General features: G+C 38.9%; 1 protein-coding gene across 1 annotated transcript; it reads left to right on the forward strand.

Annotated features, from left to right (window-relative positions):
* The first annotated feature begins 159 nt into the window (after positions 1–159).
* Positions 160–26,697, forward strand: RAD9B (RAD9 checkpoint clamp component B). Its single transcript, XM_068990134.1, is given in 11 exon segments — positions 160–248; positions 1,866–1,938; positions 3,327–3,476; positions 3,670–3,784; positions 10,794–10,893; positions 13,266–13,372; positions 16,939–17,045; positions 17,133–17,197; positions 17,715–17,837; positions 19,032–19,302; positions 26,569–26,697. Coding segments are annotated over 11 exon segments (1,329 nt in total).
* Positions 26,698–27,924: the final 1,227 nt, after the last annotated feature.

The raw sequence follows: 27,924 nt of genomic DNA on the forward strand, positions 1-27,924 counted from the left end.
GGCCTTTCTTGCCTTCCTGTGTAAAAAAGGGTTTGTGGGCGTGGGGACGTTTCCACCGTCGTCTCATTTCTTGACCTTTGCCTTTATGCTTAAGGGACAGAAGGCCTGGCCATAGGCAGCATCCACTCACCCAGGGTCCTGTTAACTTCTGAGGTGCAAATGAAGGCTCATCTGCTTTTATTTATGCGTATTATTTATATTCATTGATGTCCATTAAATGAAGTTGCACCACCGGGACAGGTAGTGGAAGGGTAGGCCTCAAACTCGGGGTGATAAGGACTGTGTGGGAACTTGGGAAAAATAACGCTTGGACAGTTAAAAGTATTTTAGCCCGATGAGAAAAGCATAAACCTCGTTTTTATTCCAAATTCTACCATTTTTAAAAGTAGGACCTGGGACAAACCATTGAATCCCTTCAGGGCTCAGTTTCCTCATCTGTGAAATGAGAATAATAACAGCATCTTTATTATAGTATTGTAGGAATGAAATGCAAGTTAAGAGCTCAGTAACAAATGGTAATGTAAAAGAACTAATCCTTATTATAAATGGTACTTTAAACATGTAAGTTACTGCAGAAAGTCTCTGTTTCGAAAAGTAATGGTTTTCCACAGATCATAATCTGAAAATGATCATTGAAAGGCATCGTGTGTCGCAGCTGGCTCCCGCTATGTTGAGGGCATCTATGGATCAGTATTAATGATCAGGAAAGAAAAAGATCCCCATTGTTGCATGTTTTCAGAGTTCTAGAAAGTTCTCTTTTGCAGTGTGTACCTTAGTTCTCAATAAGTGATAATTTGTATGATTCTTTAATTTTGTTTTTCCTCCAGAACCTAAGCACTGTGAGGGTGGGAACTGTAAACCTGTCTTGTTCATTGCTATACCCTCCATTGCCTTGGCTTATACTCTTGGTTGGAATCTGCTAGGGGCTCAGTGAATATTAACTGAATGAACAAAAAGGTCTTCATTAGCTAGCTCCAGGAAAATGTGGTGAATGTGAAGTGTTAAAAAAGGGCCACTTTCTTTTTTTTCCCTAGTCATCCTGTGTTCTCAGTTTGAGGCCCGCACCTCCAGCTCTGATTCTGTTCCCCCCCTCTCTTTCTTAGTATGCCATGTGGCTTGTGGGATCTTAGTGCAGACTCCTAACCACTGGACCAATCATAGTATGATGCTCCCAACTCTGATTCTTAAGCGTAATATGATTTTACATTCTAGGATTATTTTTCCTTTTTTTCTCCTTTTCCATGAATTGATATAGCCATCCTTTTTCATTGAAGCATAGTATCCCATATCTGTTTGCTGTATATATATATATATTTTTTACTTACTCATAATTTTTAAGAACACTAACAGTGTCATACCAAATCAGACCAGTATTTCATCCAGGTCTAGCTACTCTTTATGACAGGGCATCTAACTGTGTTTTCTGGCAAGATCAAGCATCAGAGATATATCTTGAATGCCTCTAATTTCTCTCTTGTTTTGACTTTGCCACCTGTGAAGTTATGAAAACCCTTTGAACCATTTTCTATATGCTCTGTTTTCACACTTTTGTTTTTTTGCAGTAAGGGGTATACATTTAAACCAAGTTTAAAAATGCTTTAGTATGGAAATTAGCTTACCACAGTAGTTCCGTTTGTTGCATTTTATTATTTCACACACCCAATCTGTGAATTTATTGAGCACTTATTATGTGTCTGGAATTTTGCCAAGGCCATTATACTGTATTTCTTAAAGCAGTTTGTAGCATTAGTCTATAAAACACTGTTCTTTGTGAGTTTATCTTGAGTCCTGTGAAAGCTGAAGTAGTTCTATGGTTTATTTTTATTGTTTGAAAGAATGTAAACAGCATCTTTCTTTTTCTCTGTAGTATTTGGGAAAGCAATCCAAGCTCTCTCACGAATTAGTGATGAGCTGTGGCTAGACCCCTCTGAAAAAGGTGTAAGTAAGAAATTTAGCTCATAGACCATCAAGTAAGGGCAAAAGATGATGTTTAAAGATCCCAGTCCAGATTGAATGTTAACTAGGAAATCCAGAAATTGTAATTATCCCTTTCACTGTTGATCTGTATTTTACATATCTGAATACATTTAGAGCATGGTAAACTTAAAAAAAATCATACACAATTGATTTAAGCCAGAATCACAAACTAGTGGTCAAGAGGCTAGATATAATTTGAAGAAATGTTTTGTGGGACCTGTACTGTTTTTTCAAAAATTGAAATATAACATAGGGAGTGCGATTTGGTGCTCTGTGATGACCTAGAGGAGTGAGATGGGGGAGTGGGAGGGAGGCCAAGAAGGAAGGGAATATGTATACTTACAGCTGATTCACACTGTTATACAGCAGAAACTAATACAATATTGTAATGCAGTTATCCTCCAATTTTAAAAAATTGAAATAATTTTCTAACAGTAGTTGAGAGGGTCCACATAAAAATCTGAATTTCTTGCTTCACTTGAAAACTCAGAAGATCTGCTAGTTTGGGGCCTGCATTCCCAAGTGGAAGTATTAATGGTTGACTGACTAACAATTTCTTACCTTAGACAAGGTAAGACTGCCATTTGCTGCAGTCTTTTTACTTCCTCTCGTATTATTTCCTTTGCTCACTTTGTACTTTAAAGTTAAGGTACCTGTGAGCATTTACATTTTTGCAATTAAAAATATGTTCTTGTTACCAAAACAAACAAAAAATACAAATTCAACATGCAGGATTTTAGACCTGAAACCTATAGGTATAGTATAGATATGGACACATATGTGTAAACATATGCAAATTACAAACATATTCTAAAGGGGCTTCTCTGGTGGTTCAGTGGTAAACAAATCCACCTGCCAGTGCAGGAGACACCAGTTTGATCCCTGACCCGGGAAGATCCCAAATGCAGTGGAGCAACTAAGCCCCTGTGCCATAACTATTGAGCCTGTGCACTGAGGCCCAGAAGCCACAACTACTGAGTCCACATGCTACAACTGCTGAAGCCCATGCTCCCTACAGCCCATGCTCTGCAACAAGAGAAGCCACCACATTAAGAAGTCCCCGCACCGCAACTAGAGAGTAGTCCCCGCTTGCTGCATCTAAAGAAAAGCTCATGCAGCAATGAAGACCCAGCAGAGCCAAAAAAATAATAATTAAAAAAAACACACTGTATAATGCAGTTCATATCAATATTATAATTCATATGTATAATGTCCATATAATGCAGTTAACATCGCATAGCTAACTTGAATGCATTTCAATGACATGCTAAACATATTATAATTTTTTAAATTAACCATTAAAGAAAGCTGATTTCTTTTCCTGTATGGCTGTTATTTTATTTTTCTAGCTTGCTTTAAGATCTGTGAATTCTTGTCGGTCAGCATATGGATGTGTCCTCTTCTCTCCTGTGTTTTTTCAACATTATCAATGGTCAGCCTCAGTGAAAATGAATGATACTGACATAATATTGAATTTAAATTGCAGATTGGGAATGAAGGTAAGTGTAAGAGAGCCTGATTTCCTCTTGTGTTGTAGAAATGCTCGATATATAGGGTATAACACCTATCCTGTTCTTAATACTTGGACAGGTCTGTTCATTTAAGAATATAAATACTCTTGTTAGATTTTTTTAAAAGTAATCAAGCAACCATGTTAAGTATGTGCTATTCTTTAATGTGTTTGCATTACAGTCAATTCTGCCCATCTTTAGATGTCTGAATTCCCTAGAGAAAAATGTGGAGAAGTGCAAAATATTTACCAGATCTGATAAGTGCAAAGTAGTTATTCAATTCTTCTGCAGACATGGTAGGTATAGTTAAATCTAGTTTAAAGTATGTGCATTTTTTGTTAATATTGTTCATGTTTAGAATATTCAGACTGCAATATTGCTTAGAATTTGTGTAGTCTATGGTAGGGAGGTTATAAATATTATTGTACTTTTCTCTGTAGAAGTATTGTGAGATGACTGGTATTAATTCTTTCTTTTTTTGGCTTGTGAGTGGCACAGGCTATGCCTACATACAGACCAGTTGGGATTTTTTTTTTTGCCATATAGGATCTTATTTCCCCAACCAAGGATCAAACCCATGCCCCCTGCATTGGGAGCATGGAGTCTTAACCACTGGATTACCAGTGAAGTCCCTAGACCAATTTTTTAAATGTTCATCTGAACTCTAACAATTGATTATTCTAAAATTAACTAACTGCTGGATGATATTCTGTAAGCGTGGCTTGGTAACAGTGTTCCTTGCAAAGAACAGAAAAAGAATAATGCCTACTTGTATTAGAAGTGCTCTGAGTCCAGTCCCTCAATTGTAGGAGCCAAGACCTTCATTCATTCTCTCTGATACACCAAGTTGTAAAAGAGATTTCCTGCCTCCCAGCCTTGCAAGATAGATATTCAAATGTCGTAGTCATGTAGGATTTTCAGTTCAGTTCACTTCAGTCGCTCCGTCGTGTGTCTCTTTGCGACCCTGTGAATCGCAGCACGCCAGGCCTCCCTGTCCATCACCAACTCTCAGCGTTCACCCAGACTCACATGCATTGAGTCGGTGATGCCATCCAACCATCTCATCCTCTGTCGTCCCCTTCTCCTGCCCCCAATCCCTCCCAGCATCAGGGTCTTTTGCAGTGAGTCAACTCTTCGCATGAGGTGGCCAAAATATTGGAGTTTCAGCCTCAGCATCAGTCCTTCCAATGAACACCCAGGACTGATCTCATTTAGGATGGACTGGTTGGATCTCCCTGCAGTCCAAGGGACTCTCACGAGTCTTCTCCAACACCAGAGTTCAAAAGCATCAATTCTTCGGCACTCAGCTTTCTTCACAGTCTAACTCTCACATCCATACATGACCACTGGAGAAACCATAGCCTTGACTAGATGGACCTTTGTTGTCAAAGTAATGTCTCTGCTTTTCAATATGCTATCTAGGTTGGTCATAACTTTCCTTCCAAGGAGTAAGCATCTTTTAATTTCATGGCTGCAATCACCATCTACAGTGATTTTGGAGCCCAGAAAAATAAAGTCTGACACTATTTCCCCATCTATTTGCCATGAAGTGATGGGACCAGATGCCATGATCTTAGTTTTCTGAATGTTGAGCTTTAGGCCAACTTTTTCACTCTCCTCTTTCACTTTCATCAAGAGGCTTTTGAGTTCCTCTTCACTTTCTGCCATAAAGGTGGTATCATCTGCATATAGGATTTTACATGGTTAATTATATATAGCATGATAATAAAGAGCATGGACTCTGGAGGCCCCAAGGTCTGGGGTGGAAACCTGCACTGCTGCTTCCTTGCTGAGACACTGGGCAAATTATTTTACTTGTGTCTCAGTTTCCCTTATGTAAAATGGAGACAATAGTAATACAAGCCTTCTAGGGTTTTTGTGAAGATTCAGTGAGTTATAGGAAGTTATAGCTCTGCAATGTTTAAAGGAATACCTGGCATAGTGTCTAAGAGGTATCACTAGTACTAAGTTTTCAGTTTCTTAAGTATGTCCCAAGTCACTTGATTAATGTCCAATACATATTTGTGATTGGTAGATTTTTAATAGCTTTGTTGGGAAATTGTATGAGTTAGGATGCTCTAAGTTACAAGTAACAGAAAGAAAGGAAAAACACCCAGAAAATCCAACTCAAACTGACTTAAACGGTAAAGAGGAATGTTGGCTCATATAAGCTAAAAGTTCAAAATTAGATCAGAGGGGTGGTTTGATCCAGGCTGCAGCAGCTGCTTCTCCTCCTCCTTCCTTTTAAAATTCTCTCAGCTCTACATTCCTCCATGTGATTTATACTAAGTCCAGCTTCTCTTATAAACTTTTAATAATAAGGTGACTTCTAGCAGCAGCTGTTGGGGCCACATGCTTGCTCTTTCATATAAGAGGAGTGAGAGTTATACCTCATACATGCATTGAACAAAAGTACTTGGCTTGGCTCTGATTGGACCAACCTAAACTAATCCTGGGGGACCACGGGAATTCCATTCTCTAATTGCCTTGGCTTATTGCCATATCTGGACCAAATTCAATCACAAAGGAGATAAGATTACATCAATTGATTTATACCAATGAGGGCCCACAAGTGATGCTTGAAGTGAAGCTGGTGCCTCCCAAACCTTGTGGTGGCTGCACAACAGGGAAGGATGGCTCAGGAAGGAAGGAGAACAAAGGCGATAGATGCTAGTATAGTAATTGGGGTAAATATTAATAGTTATATATTTTCCAAAACTGTATGTACTCGGGAAATTATGCTTGCAATTTTATTTCTGTAATCTGGCAGGGAAACTGTTCAAATTTAGTTGAGAAAAATCACCTGGGCAGAGATATCCAATAAATTGCTAGAAATACATATTTGGAATTTGGGAAGAAATTAAGGACAGTGAAGTAAATTTGGCTCTCTTCACTGATAGAAAACAGTTGTGAAAATATGAGCCACTAAAAAAGACTGATTTCTCTAAATCTAATCACAAGTAGTTCCCAGAATGGTGATTTCTTAGAGTACTTAGCATCTATTAATGGAAAAAAGATGATTTATATCATCAAGAACCAAGATTCATATGAAATATTCACCTGCCTAGTAATAATTCTATCATCTCTCTGTATTTTCATTTGCACAAGTCCCAGAGTAGCTAAAAATGAGTCAGTGAGTTGTCCCTGAAGAACATGCTCTGTTGATCCAAAGCGCCTGCTACTAAGTTCTGTTCTGATCAAGAAAACAGGTCTCCAACAGAGAGGGGATTCCCTAAGAAGGGGGCACTGGCTATTTGAGTGAAAATAAAACCCTGATTTGTACATGTATATTAATGACATGGTGTCAAGAGGGCAGGATTCCCACTTCAGGGTTTTAAGATTTTTTGAAAGGGCGTTTACAGATCTACTCATGATTAAACTTCGGTAACAGTGAATGTAAAGGGATTCGGAACATTGGTCAACTTGTAAGATTTTTGAACTATCACTAACCTCTGAAATTCCAAACTCCACAAATGGAACATCTCCAGAATAATACTTAGTCCTTAGCTGTGCCTCTTCGGGTCTGAGAGAGTTCTCTGGAGCCACTGAAGGAAGTTGCAGATTGAGCTATGAAATAGCAAGCAGGATTCTATCGTAGCATCAGGTAGTCCATTGCTGGGAGCAGACGGTACAGACCAGTGCTTTCAAGCGGTCCACGGACTGGCGGCTGGACCTCAGACTGTTTGTTGCTGGTCTGTGAGAAGATAAGGAACTTATGCCAGAATTTAAGTCAACACTGCTAAGCATTCTATTTAGTTCAACTTTTGTTTTCATTGTTGTTTCAATAATAAGACTTTCTTAATGAAGGAAGAAATTCTGGTGAAAATTCCTTGTCTCATTATAGTTCAGTACTTTGTGCAGCACTAGAAAAAGTCAGTAAATGACACAGAGTAAACAGGACTTTAAATTTTTATCCCATTTGCATTCTGTCATGGAAAATTAGTAAACTAGAAGGCTAGAAAAAAATACAATGAAGAAGTACATCAAGCCAAGTTACTTTATTTTTTTAAAGATTTATTTGTTTATTTTTGGCCGCCCTGGGTCTTCATTGCTGCGTGGGTTTTCTCTCATTGCAGCGAGCAGGGGCTACTCTCTGGTTGTGGTGCTTCTCATTGCGATGGCTTCTCTTGTTGCAGAGCATAGGCTCTAGGTGTGTGGGCTTCAGTAGGCGCATCATGAGGGCTCGGCTGCAGCTCAAGGGCTCCAGATAGAGCACAGGCTCAGCAGTTGCGGAGCACTGGCTTAGCTATCCCGCAGCATGTGGGATCTTCCTGACCAGGGATTAAACCCATGTCCCCTGCATTGGCAGGCAGGTTCTTAGCCACTGGACCACCACGGAAGCCCTCAACCAACTTAACTTTTAAAAGGGTACAATGGATGTACTTGGGAGAGAAAAGGTGAAGAGGAAAGGAAGGTTTTGTAGGTGCTGGCCTCACATCTGGGTACATTTCCAGTGGTCAGAAATGGGAGGGCATTCTACTGTGAGGAAGCTGTGTGATCAAAGGTCTAAACTAAAAGTGTCTTGTTCGTGTTAATGAAAAAGGGGAAGGAAGCAAGCAGCAAGAAAAAGAGCCTCAGGGATGACAAAGAAATAAGGCATTACTTGGATATCCTTGGTAATACCAATACAATATTCACCTGAGTCAGATATTTGTTACAGAGGTATGATTGTGCTTGTATATGCATGGACTATTTCTGGAGCATACCTAAGAAACCAGTGACAGTAGTTACCTCTGAAAAGGGTACTGGGGTGGCAGGAGTCAGAGGTGGAGGGTCACTAACTTTCATTGTCTATTTTTGGTAATTTTTAAATGTTATGCCTTGCACATCTATTGTCTTCTATTACGTATCCATCTAAAAGTAACTTGAAAATATTTTTTAAAATAAGTAAGGTATGCCAACTTTTGAGCTTCATATCTTTCCAAAATAGCAGCCACAGTAATACCTTTAAAATAGGTCAGATTATGTCACTCCAGCTCAAAACTCTCAAAAAGCTCACCATTGTACCCAAGGTAGCAGCTGAAGATTTTCCAATGGCCTGTGAGGTCCCACATGATCCAGGAGTCCCAGGCATGCTTTCTCCTCAAGGGCTGGGCTGCTGTCCCCTCTGCCTAGCAAGCTCCCTCTCCAGACAGCACGTGGTTTGATCTTTTGAAGACCTCCTTCAGTCTTTGCTCAAATGGCATCTTTTCCATGAGGTCTTCCTTGAACTCCCTATTTAAAATTGCTACCCTCACCACTGGCACTCCCCAGCTCCCTTTCTGCCATATTTTTTTAATTCCTGTGTACTTACCACTTTGTAACATGTGTACATGAGTGCTAAATTGCTTCAGTTGTGTCTGATTCTGTGCAACCCTATGGATTGTAGCCCACCAGGCTCCTCTGTGCATGGAATTCTCCAGGGAAGAATATTGGAGTGGGTTGCCATGACCTCCTCCAAGGGATCTTCCTGACCAAGGGATTAAACCCATGTCTCTCTCCTGCATTGGCAGGCAGGTTCTTTACCGCTAACGCCACCTGGGAAGCCCACTATGTGATATACCATCAAAAATACAGTGAAAATAATAAATATTGCTGTTATTAATTCAGTTAAAAAAACAAGTTGAGAAATGCTATTTATAGTGAATCATTTTGATTCTCATTGTAACATTATTATGCTGTAGAAAGTTGTAGCCTACCTGGATTTTATTATATGGGCTCTATGTTCAAACTTCAGTTCAGTCACTCAGTCGTGTCCAACTCTTTGCAAACCCATGAATTGCAGCATGCCAGGCCTCCCTGTCCATCACCAATTCCCAGAGTTCACCCAAACTCATGTCCATCGAGTCGGTGATGCCATCCAGCCATCTCAACCTCTGTCGTCCCCTTCTCCTCCTGCCCCCAATCCCTCCCAGCATCAGGGTCTTTTGCAATGAGTCAACTCTTCGCATGTGGTGGCCAGAGTATTGGAGTTTCAGCTTTAGCATCAGTCCTTCCAATGAACACCCAGGACTGGTCTCCTTTAGGATGGACTGGTTGGATCTCCTTGCAGTCCAAGGGACTCGCAAGAGTCTTCTCCAGCACCACAGTTCAAAAGCATCAATTCTTTGGTGCTCAGCTTTCTTCACAGTCCAACTGTCACATCCATACATGACCACTGGAAAAACCATAGCCTTGACCAGAGGGACTTTGTTGGCAAAGTAATGTCTCTGCTTTTCAATATGTTATCTAGGTTGGTCATAACTTTTCTTCTAAGTAAGCATCTTTTAATTTCATGGCTGCAATCACCATCTGCAGTGATTTTGGAGCCCCCCAAAAATAAAGTCAGTCACTGTTTCCACTGTTTCCCCATCTATTTGCCATGAAGTGATGGGACCAGATGCCGTGATCTTAGTTTTCTGAATGTTGAGCTTTAGGCCAACTTTTTCACTCTCCTCTTTCACTTTCATCAATAGGCTTTTGAGTTCCTCTTCACTTTCTGCCATAAGGGTGGTGTCATCTGCATATCTGAGGTTATTGATATTTCTCCTGGCAATCTTGATTCCAGCTTGTCCTTCCAGACCAGTGTTTCTCATGATGTACTCTGCATATAAGTTAAATAAGCAGGGTGACAATATACAGCCTTCAAGTACTCCTTTTCCTATTTGGAACCAGTCTGTTGTTCCATGTCTGATTCTAACTGTTCAAACTTAGATTCAGAAAAAAACAAAAAGATAAACTTAAGTTCTGGCTATACTTGTTAAAACAGCTAAGCCTTGTAGTCATTTAACCAAGCTCGAGCTATAGTTTCCTCTTCTGAGATTAAGTACCTACTCCATAGAGAGATTGAGAGGATCAGAGATAATGTCTGTGCAGTGTATACTGTAGTTGTGGGTACTCTGGACCATAGCCATCACTGCTCCATACTCCTCTCATCCTCTCAGAGGGAAAGAACACACAGGCTCAATGCTCAGGTTTTATTTTCAAAGGTCCCATCCAGAAATATCAGCCTTGGTTGAAAAATTCTGAAAGAGAATCATAGATATATGATTGGTAGTGGGCAATTACTATTTTACACACAATTTAAGAAATTGCCCATAATTCAAAAGAATGTGGGAACTCTACTGCCTAATTGTTTGGAGAGTGTGACGTGTTACATGGTGTCCACTAGGGAGCGATAAACACATTCATTTGGGTTAGTGTTTCTTGTAACCTATGTGCACCTGCTAGATATTAAATATTACTTTAATTTTATCATTTTAATCTGAACTTAAAAGTGTAAAAGTCTTAAAAAATTTTTTAACTTTGCACTTAAAATTATTAATGGATTGCTTTATTATTTTTAAGGTATTAAAAAGATTCATAATGTGTGTTTTCAAGAAAGTCAGCCTTTGCAAGTTATTTTTCAAAAGAATATGTGTGCTAATACACTAGTGATTCAACCAAGGTAATGAGTTCTCTGTTGTTTTATTCCTGAATATAGTATGGTCACAGAGTAAAGAATTAATGCCCTAGAACTTTTAAATCAATTACATTTTTCAAAGCTAACATTAGACTTGGAGAAATCACCTTATAGGATCAAGAGGAAACCTGAAGGAAGGTAATAGGAGATAATAACTGCCTAATGGTAGAAATAATAACTTATTGGCCAAGAAAGTTCTAGAAATATCCCATCAGTGGCTTTCTACATCAAGTGGTATTAAGAGAAAAATATATTATTTGATAACACTTTGCATTCATATGATGCTTTTTATTAGACACTGTGTGTCTTAAAACACACAGCATGAGGAAATCGTAACAGTTTTTATGTGATTGATTTTATCCCTGTTTGTTTTTTCCTAGAAAATGAGTGAGAGATATTTGTCAGTGTGGGGGAACTCAATTTTTCAATTAAACCGTAGCATTAAACATTAATTATTTTGTAAGCTAAAAGATATTTTACCCTTACTGTTTTTTATTTTTTTATTTTATTTTTTTTCCCTTACTGTTTTTTAAATTACAAAAGAAATACATACTCCTTGCAATGCATCTATGATTTATAGAAAAGTGCAAAGATGAAAAGTGAAAGTCTTTCCCCTCTGCTCACCCCATATATCACACTTGGCAGGCGTACCATCTGTTAACAATTTGGGGTATATCTTTTTACATCTTCTATTTATAGTCAGTTTGTCTATAACTTTCCCTCTCCCTATATCTATGGATACCTTTTTCTCTTTGAAAACTGTATCACATACTTTGTTGTTTAGTTGCTAAGCTGTGTCCAGTTCTTTTGCAACCCCATGGACTGTAGCCCGCCACGCTCCTCTGTCCATGGGATTTTCCAGGCAAGAATACTGCAATGGGGTGCCATTTCCTTCTCCAGTGGATCCTGCTGACCCAGGAATTGAACCCACATCTCTTGCATTAATAGGCAGATTCTTTACCACTGAGCTACCTGGGAAGCCCACAACACATATTGAGTCCTGGAAATGAAACTACTGGGTCAAACGCTTACACAAATTTTAAATTTGCATACATATGGACTAGCAAATCGCTATCTGAAAAGTTTGTGCACAATTTACATTCCTACCAAAAGTGTAGGAGAATCCTTCCAAGTAAAGGATTATGATTAATCTTCAAAAATTTTGCCAACCTGTTTGGTAGAAAATGGCATTTTAGTTGTTCTTTACTATGTCTGTTTTATTACTAGGGAGCTTGAGCATCTTTTTACATTTACTAGAAGTTTGTATTTTTCTTTTTTGAGTTGCACATTCATGTTGTCATTTTTTGTATAAGCTTGTTTGATATCTTGAACAACACCTCTCCCTTGACACTGGAAAAGTTCCCGGATTAATTTGGTAGGTGTTCCTGACATTTTGGCATTGAGAAACACTGCTAATCTAAAGTCTAGCATCAGGTTAACACCAGCATTACAGAAATTCTAAGAATCTCATTTTTATCTAACCTCACTTAGATTTTAAAAATAAGCCAGAACTTTTAATTCAATAATAAAAAGATAAATAACCTAACTACAAAAATGGGCAAAGGATTTGAGTGGACATTTTTCCGAAGAATATACACAACTGGCCAACAAGCACATGAAAAGATAATCAACATCATTAGTCCTTCAGTTCAGTCGCTCAGTCGTGTCTGACTCTTTGCGACCCCATGAATCACAGCACGCCAGGCCTCCCTGTCCATCACCAACTCCCGGAGTTCACTCAGACTCATGTCCATCAAGTCAGTGATGCCATCCAGCCATCTCATCTGTCGTCCCCTTCTCCTGCCCCCCAGTCCCTCCCAGCATCAGAGTCTTTTCCAATGAGTCAGCTCTTCACATGAGGTGGCCAAAGTACTGGAGTTTCAGCTTCAGCATCATTCCCTCCAAAGAAATCCCGGGGCTGATCTCCTTCTGAATGGACTGGTTGGATCTCCTTGCAGTGCAAGGGATTAGTCCTTAGGGAAATGCAAACCATACAGCTTTCAATCTGTGAATTGTGTAGAGTATGAATTGTATCTCAATGGTGTTTTTAAAAAGGGAACCCAGGATGAAAGGGCATTTGGGATGTCAGGACAACCTGGACCAGGGATTGAACCCAGGCCCCAGCAGTGAATGCCTGAGTCCTAACCACTGAAACACCCTGGTATTTCCAATGGTGTAATTTTAAGGTATGTGAAAAATATAGCAGGTCATGTAGAAGAATAGAGATGAGTCTTTTGGGTAGATTTTTCTAGATTCAGGACAATTCAACTATTTCCAGATTAAAGATTTGAGTTCCATTTCATAAGATAACATTTCTGTTCTTCACATAGTGTAATATTGTTCATTGCATCTTATAGGTTGCTTGCTGAGGCAATTGTTCTTTTTACATCGAGTCAAGAGGAAGTTACTCTTGCTGTTACTCCACTGAAGGTTTGCATTAAGAGTTCTAATGAGGAATCAATGGGTAAGGATTATATCTGTCACTGTGCTTTGATGGAATATTACTTCCTGGCTTTCTTGATTACTCTATGGTTATACAGTAAATATTACTGGCACAATATTTATTCTTGACTAAAAGGCAGTAAAAGTAAAATATAGAAAGATCATCAGAATTTTCAAGAGACCAAAGAAATTTGTCAACCAGTAATTAAAATACTTGGCTTTGAAATTCAAATTGTTTTAAAATTAGAATGGTTACTGAGAAAAATATTTTTTCAGTTATAATTTTAAGGTCTATTTCTTATCCTTTGTATTTAGCATAAAGGAAGGGAAGAGGCCAGCCATCCAATTGATATGATCTTTGACCACATCAAAAGGAAAATTAACTAAGTTAGAAATGTAAGATATTCCAGATGGCAAATATATAGGGCAGAAAATGTGAATATTACTTTAGTTCACTCTTCCAAGAGTTGTCCAGATGGAATGGAGACACTATGGCATGATTAAATCTGGAGTTTTGCTATTAAGGAAATTTACTAGGGTATTTTTGGCATAAGCTGTTTGAGATTCTTTGACCTTGGATAATATTTTGGGGGTGATAGCATTAAAGAAAGAATATAAAGGTAGAAACATTATTTGAAAGTGAAAAACCAGTATAACTAGTGCTTAAGGTGGGTCAGGTGACTTTGTAGTGTTTAGTTTTTGCCAGATGCTGTTCTAAATGGTTTATATTTGTGAATCCATTTGATCTTTGTAACAACTCTATGATGTAGCTACTATTAGTATCCTCATTTTCCATATGAACAATAAGAAGCACAGAGAAACTAAGTGACTTGCTGCTGTCACACAGTTAATAAGTGGTGGATTATGATCTGAATAGAGGCTGTCAGGTTCCGGGGCTTAGGCTCATTACCACCGTGCTCTTATTACTCCTCTCAAGTCTCATCTAGTATTCTTTTTTGGCACTTAGAAGTGCATGATCTGGAAAATATATGCGTGGCTAGTGAGAGGGTCTGTTTTATATTCATAATGCCATCTCTGAATAAAGATGGCCATTTAGTAACCAGGAGACACTATCCCTTGTGAGCAGCTTTCTAATGAGTAGTTATAGTTATGCTTGGCTGGGGACCCAGTTGTTTAATTTTATTATTGAACCTACTCTATTGCCAGCACACGGAGTGACATGAGCCTTCTTTTTTTTAATTTATTTTTTAAAATATTCTTGTTTTGCATTCTTTTCCATCATGGTTTATTATAGGATATTGAATATAGTTACCTGTGCTATACAGTAGGACATGCTTATCCATTTTACATCTAATAGTTTGCATCTGCTAATCCCAAACTCCCAATCCAACCCTTCCTTGCCCTCCCGCCTCCCCCATGGCAACCACAAGTCATAACATGAGCCTTCTTGATTGAGATGAAGGTATTTGTAAGGTATTGTTTGGTCCTTTTAAAATATAAATACTATTTCTCCTTTGTTCTTACACTTAAAAAAATTCATGTTCACTGAAAAAAATTAAAAACACACAAAAAGCACTAATAAAGTAATAAAGTCACCTGGAATCCCCCTATCTGGAGAAAAGTACTTAATATATAAAAGCACTTTTCTATATCTTAGATCTGAGAATAGGAGATTGGTTTAATTGGTGAAATACAATGAAGCTATTATTAAAAGTAGTCGGGAGTTCCCTGGTGGCCTAGCAGGATACCAGGCCTTTGCTGCCATGGGCCTGGGTTTGGGCCCTGGTTGGAGGACTAAAGGCAGTGGCACCCACTCCAGTACTCTTGCCTGGAGAGTCCCCTGGATGGAGGAGCCTGGTAGGCCGAAGTCCATGGGGGCGCTAAGAGTCGGACACAACTGAGCGACTTCATTTTCCCTTTTCACTTTCATGCATTGGAGAAGAAAATGGCAACCCACTCCATGTTCTTGCCTGGAGAATCCCAGGGACGGAGGAGCCTGGTGGGCTGCCATCTATGGGGTCGCACAGAGTCGGACACGACTGAAGTGACTTAGCAGCAGCAGCAGCAGGAGAACTAAGATCCTGCAAGCCACGCTGCACAGCCAAAAAAAAAAAAGATAGTGGTCTTGTTTGTGTGTATATATACATCTCTTTCTCTCTGGGTATGTATATCAAAGATGTTTATTGAAGTTAATATTGTAGTGGAAAACACAAAACACCAATACACAGAAATAATTTGGAAAATGTACTTATTGACATAAGGGACTGAGCTTCCCTCATAGCTCAGTTGGTAAAGAATCCGCCTGCAATGCAGGAGACTCCAGTTTGATTCCTGGGTTGGGAAGATCCCCTGGAGAAGGGAAAGGTTACCCACTCCAGTATTCTGGCCTGGAGAATTCCATGGACTGTACAGTCTATGGGGTCACAGAGAGTTAGACATGACTGAGAAACTATGATGTGGAAATATAGTCAGGATATATTATTGAATATATTATAAAATGGTATGCATAGTACGATTGTATTTTCATTTTTAAAATGCACATGAAAATTTAATGAAATATTAGAGAACAAAATTCTCCTGTTATTGTCTGTCTTTTGGATTATAGCCATCCTAGTGGATATGAAGTGTTGTCTCACTGTGCTTTTGATTTTCATTCCTCTAGTAACTAATGACGTTGAGTATCTTTTTTTGTGTGCTTATTGTTTATTCGTATATTCTCTTTGGAGAAATGTCTGTTCATATCCCTTGTTTATTTTTCACTTGAGTTATTTGTCTTTATGGTTCTGAATACTAGCCCCTTATCATATGTGCCGTGCTGTGCTAAGCCACTTCAGTCAACTCTGTGTGACCCTGTGGACCATAGCCTGCCAGGCTCCTCTGTCCATGGGATTCTCCCAGCAGGAATACTGGAGTGGATTGCTATGGCCTCCTCCAGGAGATCTTCCCAAGCTAGGGATCAAACCTGTGTCTCTTATGTCTCCTGCATTGGTAGGCGGGTTCTTTGCCACTAGCACCACCTGGGAAGCCTCCCTTATCATATATATATGATTTAAAATATTTTCTCCCATTCTGTGAAGCTGATTTTTACTTTCCATTTTTTTCTTTTTTGGCCACCCCTCCCAGCTTGTGGGATAGAGGAAGTGGAGATGGCAGTCTCTTAATGCCTGGGCCCAGACCAGAAACTAGCACTGGATCACTCCACCACATACTATTAGTGAGAGTAGACAGAAAGCCCACTCACCCCAAGGGGAAGGGACACAGAGATAGACCCTACCACTCAATGAAGAAATGTCAAAGAACTTGTGGCTATTTTTAACCTACAGTTTATGGGTATATTTACTTTTCTTTTTTAAAAAATATTTATTTATTTGGCTGCACTGGGTCTTAATTGCAGGATCTTCCATTTTTGTTGTGCTGTGTGGGATCTTTGGTTGCAGCAGGGGAACTCTCAGTTACAAAATGTGGGATCTAGTTCCCTGACTAGGTATTGAACCCCAGCCCCCTGCATTAGGAGTAAGGAGTCTTAACTGGACTACCAGGGACGTCCCTGACTATATTTTCTTATTGAAATTTCACAAATACCTACAGAATTGATGTTATTCTTTATTTTCCTATAATATTGAACAGACCTGACCGATTCTGTATACAGTGAGATGTTTGTTGGTCCAGATGAGTTTGACTTCTTTCAAGTTGGAATTGACACTGAAATAACATTTTGCTTCAAAGAACTGAAGGTAAAACCAAAAGTAGTGTCCAATTAGAATTATCAGTGGCAGTTTTTAATAAAGACTTCACATTTTTTTCCCTTCTTTTCTTTTCAGGGAGTGCTGATATTTTCAGAAGCTATACATGCTCCTATAGCCATTCATTTTGACTTTCCTGGGAAGTAGGTCTTTGGGAAATTTCTGAGTTTATTTCTTTTCTTTTGTCATATACTAATAAATAGAACCTTTTGGGTCACATTGAAATTAATTCACACCTCAGGAATTCCTTAACTTTACTAGCAAAACTTATCAAACTAAAATTTTGAAACATGTTACAACCTAGTGTTCTTTTGATTGGTGACTTGATTTACATTATTTTGCAGAGCGAGAACATTTATAAACTTGATATACTGAATAAATTGCCTAATTAGAAAATTATATATGCCTTAAACAAGTTAAATCTCTATGAAATATGGTATGTTATATTTCAGAACTAAAATTTCAAAGAGATCGGGTTAGGATGTGATGATTTTTAAGGGCTCTTTTAGCTCTAAGGACTATCTCAATTTGTGAAAAAACAAAGAAGACTTCTACTTTTACTGTTTCTTTTTACTCCAAAATTAAGTATCGTTTTCTAATGTTTTCCCAGTGTCCATCAGAAAGTGAATATGGTTTTTGCTCTGGTTTTGCCTTTTTTAGACCAATGGCTTTAAGTATTGATGATATGTTATTGGAAGCCAACTTTATTTTGGCTACATTAGCTGATGAGCCAAGTAGAGCATCTTCTCTACAAACACTGTGTCTTTCACAAAAACAAAAAAGGTAAGGCTGTGTTTTTAATGTCTTTATTGGTTTGGATAAAGCTACTGCAGTCTTATTCTGCAATAATTCAGTGGCATTCATTTAGGAAACAACTGAGAAGGAAAACATTAGAAGATCTGAAATTTTAACTGAATCAGGAAGAGCTCCAGGAAGACCTAACTGTAACATAGAAATATCACCCATCTTTCACAGATACTTGCTTTTTTCTCTTATGATCACAATTTAACAGAACTGTCTGGTTTATCTTTGTCATTGCCTAAAACTCATTTCTGATTTCAGTGGTTGTTTTTTAGGAGTGATATAGTGTTAAGTTTCACAGGAAGGTTTGTATTCATTACCCAGAGCTCTCTTTCTTAGATGTATGGACAGGCAGCCATTGTTTTTCTTTCTTTCTTTCTTTTTTTTCCCTTTTGTCTCTCTCTTTTCTTTTTTTTTTTTTTTAAATTTTGGCTGCACTGCATGGCTTGCAGGATCTCAGTTCCCTGTCCAGGCATTGAACCTAGGCCACAGCAGTGAAAGTGTAATGTCCTAACCACTGGACTGCCAGGGAACTCCCCCTTTTGCCTCTTAACTTTTTTTTTTTGGTGGAGGCTACTTCATAGTAAAAATAACAAATTTCTATGGGAAATTAGGAAAATGCAGTAAAGTGCAAAGAATAAAGTGAAAAACACCCACAATTTTTCCACCTAACAACAGCCATTGTTAATGTTTGGCACACTGTGTTTTCTTTCAGACTTTTAATTTTGCATATATTTGCATTTTAAAACAAGATTGGCTCATATAGCATATGTAGTTTTATATTCTGTTTTTTCCCACAAAATATTATATTGTGAACATTTTCTAATATTGCTGATAATGACTTGGAAACATGCTTTTTAATGATTCTATACAATTTTATCATACAGATGTATTATAATTTATTTGACTTTTTTTTCCCTACCTATGCCCTTCTACTGTGTTATAAGATTGTCTCCTGCACACTTGGGTTGCTTTACTGAAAAATTTGAATCTGCAAGAGAATTTCTAAATAATCGTATATGTGAATCTTAACCTTCAAACAATTAGTTTGATGTTTTTTCAATATATTCCCTAAACTGGTATTATCATTGTCATTTCATGTTGCTCCTTTAGTTATATACAAATATGTATTTCAAAGTAAACAGTTCATTCATTTAATCTCTATTAATACCTCAGGTCAGAGCCAATACATTCAAATTCAAAGGCTGGTAAAAATGTAACCAGCAAGGTCCCAGAGTATATCTCAAGAAAAGTAGAACCCAAAAGGCTATATTCTAATGAGACTCCCACGAACAGTTCTACATTGGAAAACTGTGGCAGCCCTTTGATGAAAAGAGCGAACAAAGACATTACTGAAATACCCGAAAGCGATGGAGATATTAGTGAAGTACCAGAAAGCAGTGTCAGCGACACGGAAGATGTGCCAGGGTCTCCATGTCTCAGGAAGGTAAAGGAACAACAACAACACTGAGACATAACTAAGCCAAGGTCAAGAATTCTTGTTGTCCGTCTCCTTTTTCAATACCCTGCCTCAGCCCACCCCCAAGATCCTGGAAATTAATTTCCTTATTTTTTGATGGAGAGAGCTGAAGCCAGTCTGAGATGGAGAAAAGGCTGATTTATACAATGTCAATACAAAACAAATTGTTCATTGAGTAATTCTAACAAAGTATGTTTAGAGATTTGAGTCACTTGTTTTAAAGAACAAATAATGATTGTTTATAGCATATTTATCTTTGCATACAAATACTGATAATATGCTAAAGTCATATACTTTGTTTTCTAAAATAAGTGTCCTAATTTTCTTTTTCAAGTTTGGTCAAGAAATCTCTTACTCATGGTAGCACAGATATAAATTTCATCACAAGAAACATCACAAATTTCTTTGTAGTAGAGTCCCAGTTAATAACATTATTGTAATACCAATATTTTGCTATTATAGATGGATGATAAACTCTACAAAATGCTATAATGTTAAACCTTATGTCATCTATTGCACTGAAGATAAACATAATTTATTAGAAGTATCTTAATTAATGATAGTCCCCATTTTACATGTTTACATTAATGTTTTATTCAAGCTTGTTTTGCTGTTGTTATTATTGGTTTGAAAATATGAGTTTCTTAGAGTTAGAAATTTGAAAGGAGAAATAATATTGCTAAAAGTTACAACTTACTTCTCACTAGTCGTTTTCAGAATTGATAGTAATTAGCAAAATGGACCAATTTAAGTTGCAGTTCCAAAGTGTCATTAGGATGGCAGTCAGTTTTTTACTAAGAGAAAGAGTAGGGAGCTGACACTTGCCATGTTACATACCCCTATGAATTTTACATTTTTGACTTTATTTCACTTTTAAGTCACAATATCCACTGCTACTGGGTTTTCCTGGTAAAGAATCTGCCTGCCAGTGCAAGAGATGCAGGTTTGATTCTTGGATCAGGAAGATCCCCTGGAGAAGGACATGGCAACCTACTCCAGTATTCTTGCCTCAGAAATCCCGTGGACAGAGGAGCCGGCCAGCTAGAATCCGTGGGGTTGCAAACAGTCAAATACGACTGAGCAACTAAACAATAACAACGCTGTAATAAAGACTTCTAGGGCTGTAAAACTGGACAGTAAACTCCACTTGTTATTCAGCTTGATGCCATAAGTGTTTATTGAATACCTGTTATATGCCCAGTACTTATGGCAATTTTCTCTTCTTGTGAATTACTAACTTGGCCATAAAAGAAAACTGAAATCTGTCTTTTCATTATGCAAAAACATTTTCCCCATCCTGTTTTTTGGTCACACATACTGTGCTTACTTTTATTTTTCTTACAGACAACAACAGGAACACATTTCCCTGCTGCTTCATCTCCCTGAAATTCGCTAAGATTGCCAATTTTCTTACTAGGGAAAGTGACATTTAGAGCTGTAAGCTCCCCAGGTTTCATTACAGCACTCTTTTCTTTTCTATCATGTCACTTAAATCCTGAATTATAAAAAGAAAACTCTACTTTGGAAGGGAAGTTTTTGCCTTAACTCCTGCAAAAATGAGATTACTTTATGGGTAAATGATTTAGACCCTTATCATCTCTCTGAACTGCATACAATGAGCCTTCTGATGGGCCTCCACACCTCCATTCTTCTCCACTCGCGTTTTCCTCCACACTGTACTAAAAGATTCTGTTTGGACCTTACAATAAGGTATAGGGCTCCTGGGTTGGAGTCTCTGTCTTGCCACTTGTGTGACTTGGACAAGTTACATGTCTTTGCTTCAGTTTTCTTTCTGTTAGTAAAATGAGGATAATAATGATGAATTGTTGTGAAACTGAATTGTTGTGAAAATTAATGGAGCTAATGGATGGAGCTGGCAGATAGTCAGTGCTCAGCATCACTCTCCTGCTTTTAAATCTCTTGGATTGTCCACTTTTCCCATAGAATTTCACTTAAACTCCTTGAAATGGCATTAGGGGACTTTCCCTAGAGTATTTAATATAATCTTCTCATTTCCTCCTCTGAGGTCCAGTTCTAGTCCTTCAGATTATGTTTTAATGTCTGGTAGATTTAGTATCCCTTTTAGATTTTGTCAGTTTTTGTCCTGGTTATTCCTGAGTATATATTTTTTATTTGAACTTTAATATCAATGTATCCAACTCCATAAAAAAATCTATTGGTGTTTTTTTTAATTAGAATTTCCTTAAATTTCTGTTAACTTGAGGATGTTAAGTGACATCTTTATGATGTTGAGTCATTCTGTCTATAATCACAGGCAATGTATTTCCATTTATTCAGGTCGACTTTTGTGTCTTTCAGGAGTGTTTTAAAAATGTTTCTCATATATTTACACATTTATTATTAAGCTTATTCCTAAATAATCTTTTATATTGCTACTGTGAATGGATGTTCTGTTTTCTGTTTTCTCACTGCCTTTTATGTATATGAAGGCTATTGTTTTTTGTGTTAATTTTATATCATACTACCCTGCTGACTTATGTTATTATTTCCATTAGTTTTATCACTGATTCTCTCAGGGTTTTCAGACATACTTACTATATGTCACTTTTTTATATACCAATAGTTTCATTCCTTCTTTAATGCCTCCAACTGATTCTTTCGTTCAGTTGCATTAGCACATAACCTCTGGTACAGCATTTAGAGTGGAGAGAACGTGCCTGCTTACTAGTTCCTGATCTTAATGGAAACATTCGGCATATACTTTTGTGTTCTACTTTTGCTCATATTATTGCACCTACATTTCAGGGCAGTAGTATTCCTCTTTTCACTGTTCAAACTCCTACCCACCTTCAAAGCCCAACTCAAATGATACACCTCCTTCTGAAGTCTTCTCATTCTGCTCGTTATTACTGTCACATAGTAACTTGATAGATATGCCCGTTACTCTACTAGGTGGATTGTGAGTTCATCAAGGGCAGACCTGAGTCTTATTCATCTCTGTATTCCTCGTGCGTAAGCCAGTAGTTGGCAGACCTTCAGACCTGGTTTGGGATAGCCCAAGAAAATTTTTAAAATCCCTCCAATAGTATCACAAAATTCCAAAATGAAACCAATTTTTAAATTCACCTTATTAAAAAAAAATAAATATATGGTAGTAGTCTACTTTGGGGAAGGGGGTTTTCAAAATTAAACTATTGTAGAGGAGTATTGGGCTTCCCTGATAGCTCAGCTGGTAAAGAATCTGCCTGCAATGCAGGAGACCCTGGTTTGATCCCTGGGTTGGGAAGATCCTCTGGAGGAGGGCATGGCAACCAATTCCAGTATTCTTGCCTGGAGAAGTCCATGGACAGCAGAGCCTGGGAGGCTACAGTCCATGGGGTTGCAAAGAGTCAAACATGACTGAGTGACTAAGCACAGCACAGAGAAATATTACTGTATTCTAAATAACGACCAATATTTTTTCCATTGTGGATTTTCAATAAATTTAATCAAGAAGTTATACACAGCTCTCAGGGACACCAAAATGAGGAAAAATATCTAGTCTTGTTATCTTTTTTGACTGAAGTATGATTGATGTACAACACCATGTAAGTTCTATGTGCATAACATAATGATTCAGTATTTCCACACATTACAAAATGATCACAATAATAGAAATTTAGAGTGGTTTTCAAAGACCGAAGTCCCATAAAAGTTATGAGAATATTGTTGACTATTTCTTCATGCTGTACATTTCATCCACATGACTCATTTATGTTGTAGCTGGAATTTGTACCTCTTAATCTCCCTCACCTGGTTCACTCACCCCCCACACCTCTCCGCTCTGGCAGCCACCTGTTTGTTCTCTGGATCTATGAGTCTGTTTCTGTTTCACTATGCTTGTTCATTTGTCTAGCTTTTTAGATTCCATATATAAGTGAAATCTTATAGTGTTTGTCTTTTTATGACTTATTTCCCTTAGTATAATACCTTGTAGGTTCATTGATTTTGTTATAAATGGCAAGATTTTCATTCTTTTTTGTGGCTGAGTAATACTCCTTTGTATATATGCACCGCATCTTCTTTATCCCTTCATCTGTTGATGGACACAGGTCACTTCCATATCTTGGCTATTATAAATAATGCTGCAAAGAATATAGGGGTGCAGATACTTTTTTGCATTAGTGTTTTTATTTTTTTCAGAAAAATAGCAGAAGTGGAATTGCTGGATTGTATGGCAGTTCTATTTTTAAGAAAACATGTATACTGTTAAAAAAATTTTTTATAACAATGCACCTTCTTACTCAGTTCATACAGAACTTGGACTCATTCCAAGTTACATAGCTATTCACAGACTTTCTGCATTAGAAGACTATTAGATAGTAGGGAAGGGCTTGATCATCCAGCCATGAACGATTTAGAGGCAGAAGAGTAGGTGGGGACAAGAGGGGGTAGCAAATGACATTTGACCTTAAGTCAGTGGCAGATTCAGGGCAGCTCTCAAAGACTATAGTAAACTAAGATTTTTAGCTTACCCGTGTATTAGTTTCTTATTGCTGCTATAGCAAATTACCACAAGCTTAGTGGCTTAAAACAACACAAATTATCTTTCAGTTCAGAAGTCCAAAATGGGTCTCATTGAGCTAAAATCAAAGCATTGGCAAGGCCGTGTCCCTTTGTGGAGGCTAGGGAAAAATCTGCTTGCTTTCTTTTCCTTTCTTCTTGAGATCATCTGCATTTTTTAGTCATGGTTACCCTTCAGCTTTAAACCAGCAATGGCTGGTGGAGTCCATTTCACATTTCCTCACTCTGATGCTGATTTCCACATTTAAGGGTCATTGCGATTTCCCACTGGGCCTACCTGGATAGCAACCTTATTCCACTTGCTCTTTTAATTCCCTTTTGCCCTGTGATATATTCTCAAGGTCCTGGGATTAAGACGTGGACATCTTTGGGGGTGAGGGCAGACCATCATTCTGCCTACCACAGGCAATATCACAGCTAATTTGGGGTGTTTCGCCTAGAAAATCCCATGGACGGAGGAGCCTGGAAGGCTGCAGTCCATGGGGTTGCAACTGAGTGACTTCACTTTCACTTTTCACTTTCATGCATTGGAGAAGGAAATGGCAACTCACTCCAGTGTTCTTGCCTGGAGAATCCCAGGGACGGGGGAACCTGGTGGGCTGCCGTCTATGGGGTCGCACAGAGTCGGACATGACTGAAGCGACTTAGCAGCAGCAGCATCTGGAGCCAAGGTTCAGCAACTGCTGTCTTGAAGTGCCCCATGCAGAGGGCATCTTCAGTTTCTGATTTGTAAGGGTGAGCCAAGAATAGGGATCGTTTGTTTATTCATGCTTGATACCTACCATGCAACTCCCACCAGTATTTGTTGAGGGCCTTGCGTCATAGACGTGGGTATACAGTGGTGTGCAAAATAAACAAGGTTCCTACACTTGATTATAGACTGGGGATGGGGGGTGGGGGAGGTAGACATTAAACAAATAACCATATGACTAAACATATGATAATTTAAAAACTAACCTGTGGTAACTTTAATAAAGGAAAAGTTCAAGGTGCTTTGAGAGGATTTAAAGTGTGAGCTGACCTACTCCAGGAGGTCAGAAAGTCTTTGAAACTGGTGTTTGGAGCTGAGCTGGAAAGGATAAGATAGCAGGGGGAAGCTGAGTGGATGTGGCATGTGCAGAGGCCCCTGTCGTGGAGGGAGTGTGATAGTTTTAAGGACCTGGAGGAAGACCAGTGTGGCCAGAGGGCAGGTAGACAAAGGGGAAACAATGGCACAGGGTGAATGAAGCTGGAGCAGTGAGTGAGCTCCAACTCATGTCGGAGGTAAATGGCCATGTCAGGTACTGTGGCATTGAAAGTATTTGAAGGGTTTTAACAGGGAAGGCTGCCCACAGTGCAGTGAAGCAAGACTGGAAACTCAGTTGTGGTGTCTGAAAGATGGTGATTCAGTAAAAAATGGAGAGAAGTGGCCAAAGTAAACAGCTAATTGAGGAAATAAAACAGCAGGACTTTGTGACGGATCGGTCATGGAGCTTAAGGGAAAGGGAGGTATCAAGGATGGAGAAGCAGGTTCAGTCCTAAGATCATGAATTCTATTTTGGATATAAGTTGCAGAAATCAAGTAGGTAGTAGGATGTAGGAAGCTCAAATTCTAACTGTGAGACTCCCTGGCATATACACAGTAATCTCTGCCAGCAGTGTGAATGCGAGTTCCTAGAGAGAGGGCGTGGCAGAGAAGACTGCCACCATTTAAAGCAGTGGCTCTTAACCACAGCCAGGGGACACAGAGCCATCAATGTCTGCAGACACTTCTGGATGTCGCAGTTCAGGAAAGCGGGCTGCCACTGGCATCTCAGGTAGAGGCCAGGGGTGCTGCTCTGTGTCCTCCCAGGAGCGGGACAGCCCGCACAGCAAAGAAACTTAAGTCCTCCCGTGTCAGCAGTGCTAAGGTTGAGAAACCCCGATTCAAAGTGTGGGTAGAAGAGGGTAAACATTCATGTTTGTTTCATTTAAAGAGAAATAAATTTAATAATAATAATAAAAAGGCAAGCCAACTGAAGAACCACCAGAAGAACATAGCATGGGGAAGGTAGGAGAAGTGTGTCAGTGAGTATCTAGTGGGGTGGAGACTGAGAATGGCCATTAGTTTAGGGAATCTGCCAATTTTTGGTGACCATTATAAGGACAATCTCTGTATGAGGGTCAGGAGCTTTTTTAATAGGACCTAAGAGTAGGAGAATGAGAAAATAGAAAAAGCACGTGTAGACAGTTCTACACCAGAGATTAAGTTGGAGGGAGGACGTGGATGAGGCCATATGTTTTAATGAGACATCTGATTATTTTAAAATGCTGATATTCCTATCCAGTAGAGGAGGCATGGGAGGGGCTGGGAGTCAGAGACAGGGAGAGAAGGACTGACTCTGGTCAGGAGTAGCTTCTGTCACAGCAAGAGGGAAAGGGGAGAGGATGGATGAAGTGGAGGAAGGTAGCCAGCAGTCTCTGTTCATCTGTCTCCCACAGCCCTGGTGTTGGTTTCAGTGGCTCGGGCAGGGTAGTCCAAAGATCACTGATCCCAAACTGTGTGCCTCTGGAGTCCAGGGAGGGGTTTTACCTTAGGGTGTTTTGGGCCACTCATGAAGGTTCTGGATATCTCATGAACCATCAGCTAATGTGAGACCACAGTGGCTGAGTTTCTGAAAAGAGGCATTTGACAAGCACTGACTTGCTTTGAATAAACAAGTTATCCACCTCCCACCCCCCCACCCCCAGTTCTCTTGCATGTTCTTTGGAGCAGCTTCTTCTGACCAACAAGAACCCTGCAACCTCCCTTTCCAGAGTCTGGCAACAGCAAGTGACAGTGAAGAGGAAATGAGTAATGGCAGTTTCTCCACATTCTAACAATGATGACTGAGCTCGCCCCCTGCCCATTTACTGGTTCACTTGTACCGCAAACACATTTTCACATTTAAATCTATGAAGATACTGTCTTGGGCTTCCTGGAGAATGGGCTACTGGTTATCTACACATCATCTTGTACAACCATCATATCTAGAAAATAACTACTTGTCAATAAATGTAACTTGCTTTAAATCCATTATGCTAAGAAAAAATAAAATAAATCCATTATGCTATGTCGAGGCAGAAAAGTTTTTTGTGTAGGGAAAAAGCTCATTAGAATTTTCTTCAGTTCAGGGAATTCCCTGACAGTCCAGTGGTTAGGACTCGTGAGTTTCCATTCAGGGGGCCAGGGTTTGATCTCCGATTCCATCACAGGTTCGATCTCTGGGACCTAAGGTTCAACAAGCTGCATGGCATGGCCAAAAAAAGAAAAATTCTTCAATGTATTGTTTATTTACAATAGAGTTTTTAGCATTTTCTTGCCAGTTTTATAGTTATTTAAACTTTCTGTAGCAGCCATTTCAAGTGCATCAGAATGGCTTGCAAAGTTCAGGTATCTTTTGTATTTGATTGCAAGTATTTGAGTTTTGATGCTTTCTGACAGATTAAAACGTCCTGAAATCTTTTCTCATGTAAGATCATAACTTTTACACAGCAGGGGGAAGAGTGAGATGAATGGAGAAAGCAGCATCGACATATATGCACTATCAGGTGTAAGATGGACAGCTGGTGGGACGCTGCTGTGTAGCACAGGGAGCCGTCTTGTGCTGTGATGGCCTGGAGGGATGGGATGCGGGGAGGCCCAGAGAGAGGGCACGTACGATTGTGGCTGATTCACATTGTTGTGTGGCAGAAACCAACCCAGCACTGCAAAAATTAAAATAAATAAAGGGCAAAAAAACTTTTTCTCCACTGCTTATATTAAGAATTTAAGTTAAATAATGTGATTTAAAAATCTTGCAGTGTGATGCAGAAAAGAATGGAAGGGATGCCAAGAAATTATTTCTGTATTAGCTGACATAGAACAGCAGCCTCCACTGCCAAGAGAGCCTGGGTCTGGAGTGGAATGAGGGGGAAGATTAATGTCTCTGTTCTTTGCCTCTTTAAGAATTAGCTTCTTACCTGCACAAGCTAAACAATCTGACACAATAACATTGTTATGTAACATCTTATGATGTATGCCTCTCCCTCCCCTAAACCTGTTTATAGTCAGTTATAACCTGACAA

Source organism: Capricornis sumatraensis, chromosome 17, assembly GCF_032405125.1.
Source record: "Capricornis sumatraensis isolate serow.1 chromosome 17, serow.2, whole genome shotgun sequence".
NCBI classification, from domain to species: domain Eukaryota; kingdom Metazoa; phylum Chordata; class Mammalia; order Artiodactyla; family Bovidae; genus Capricornis; species Capricornis sumatraensis.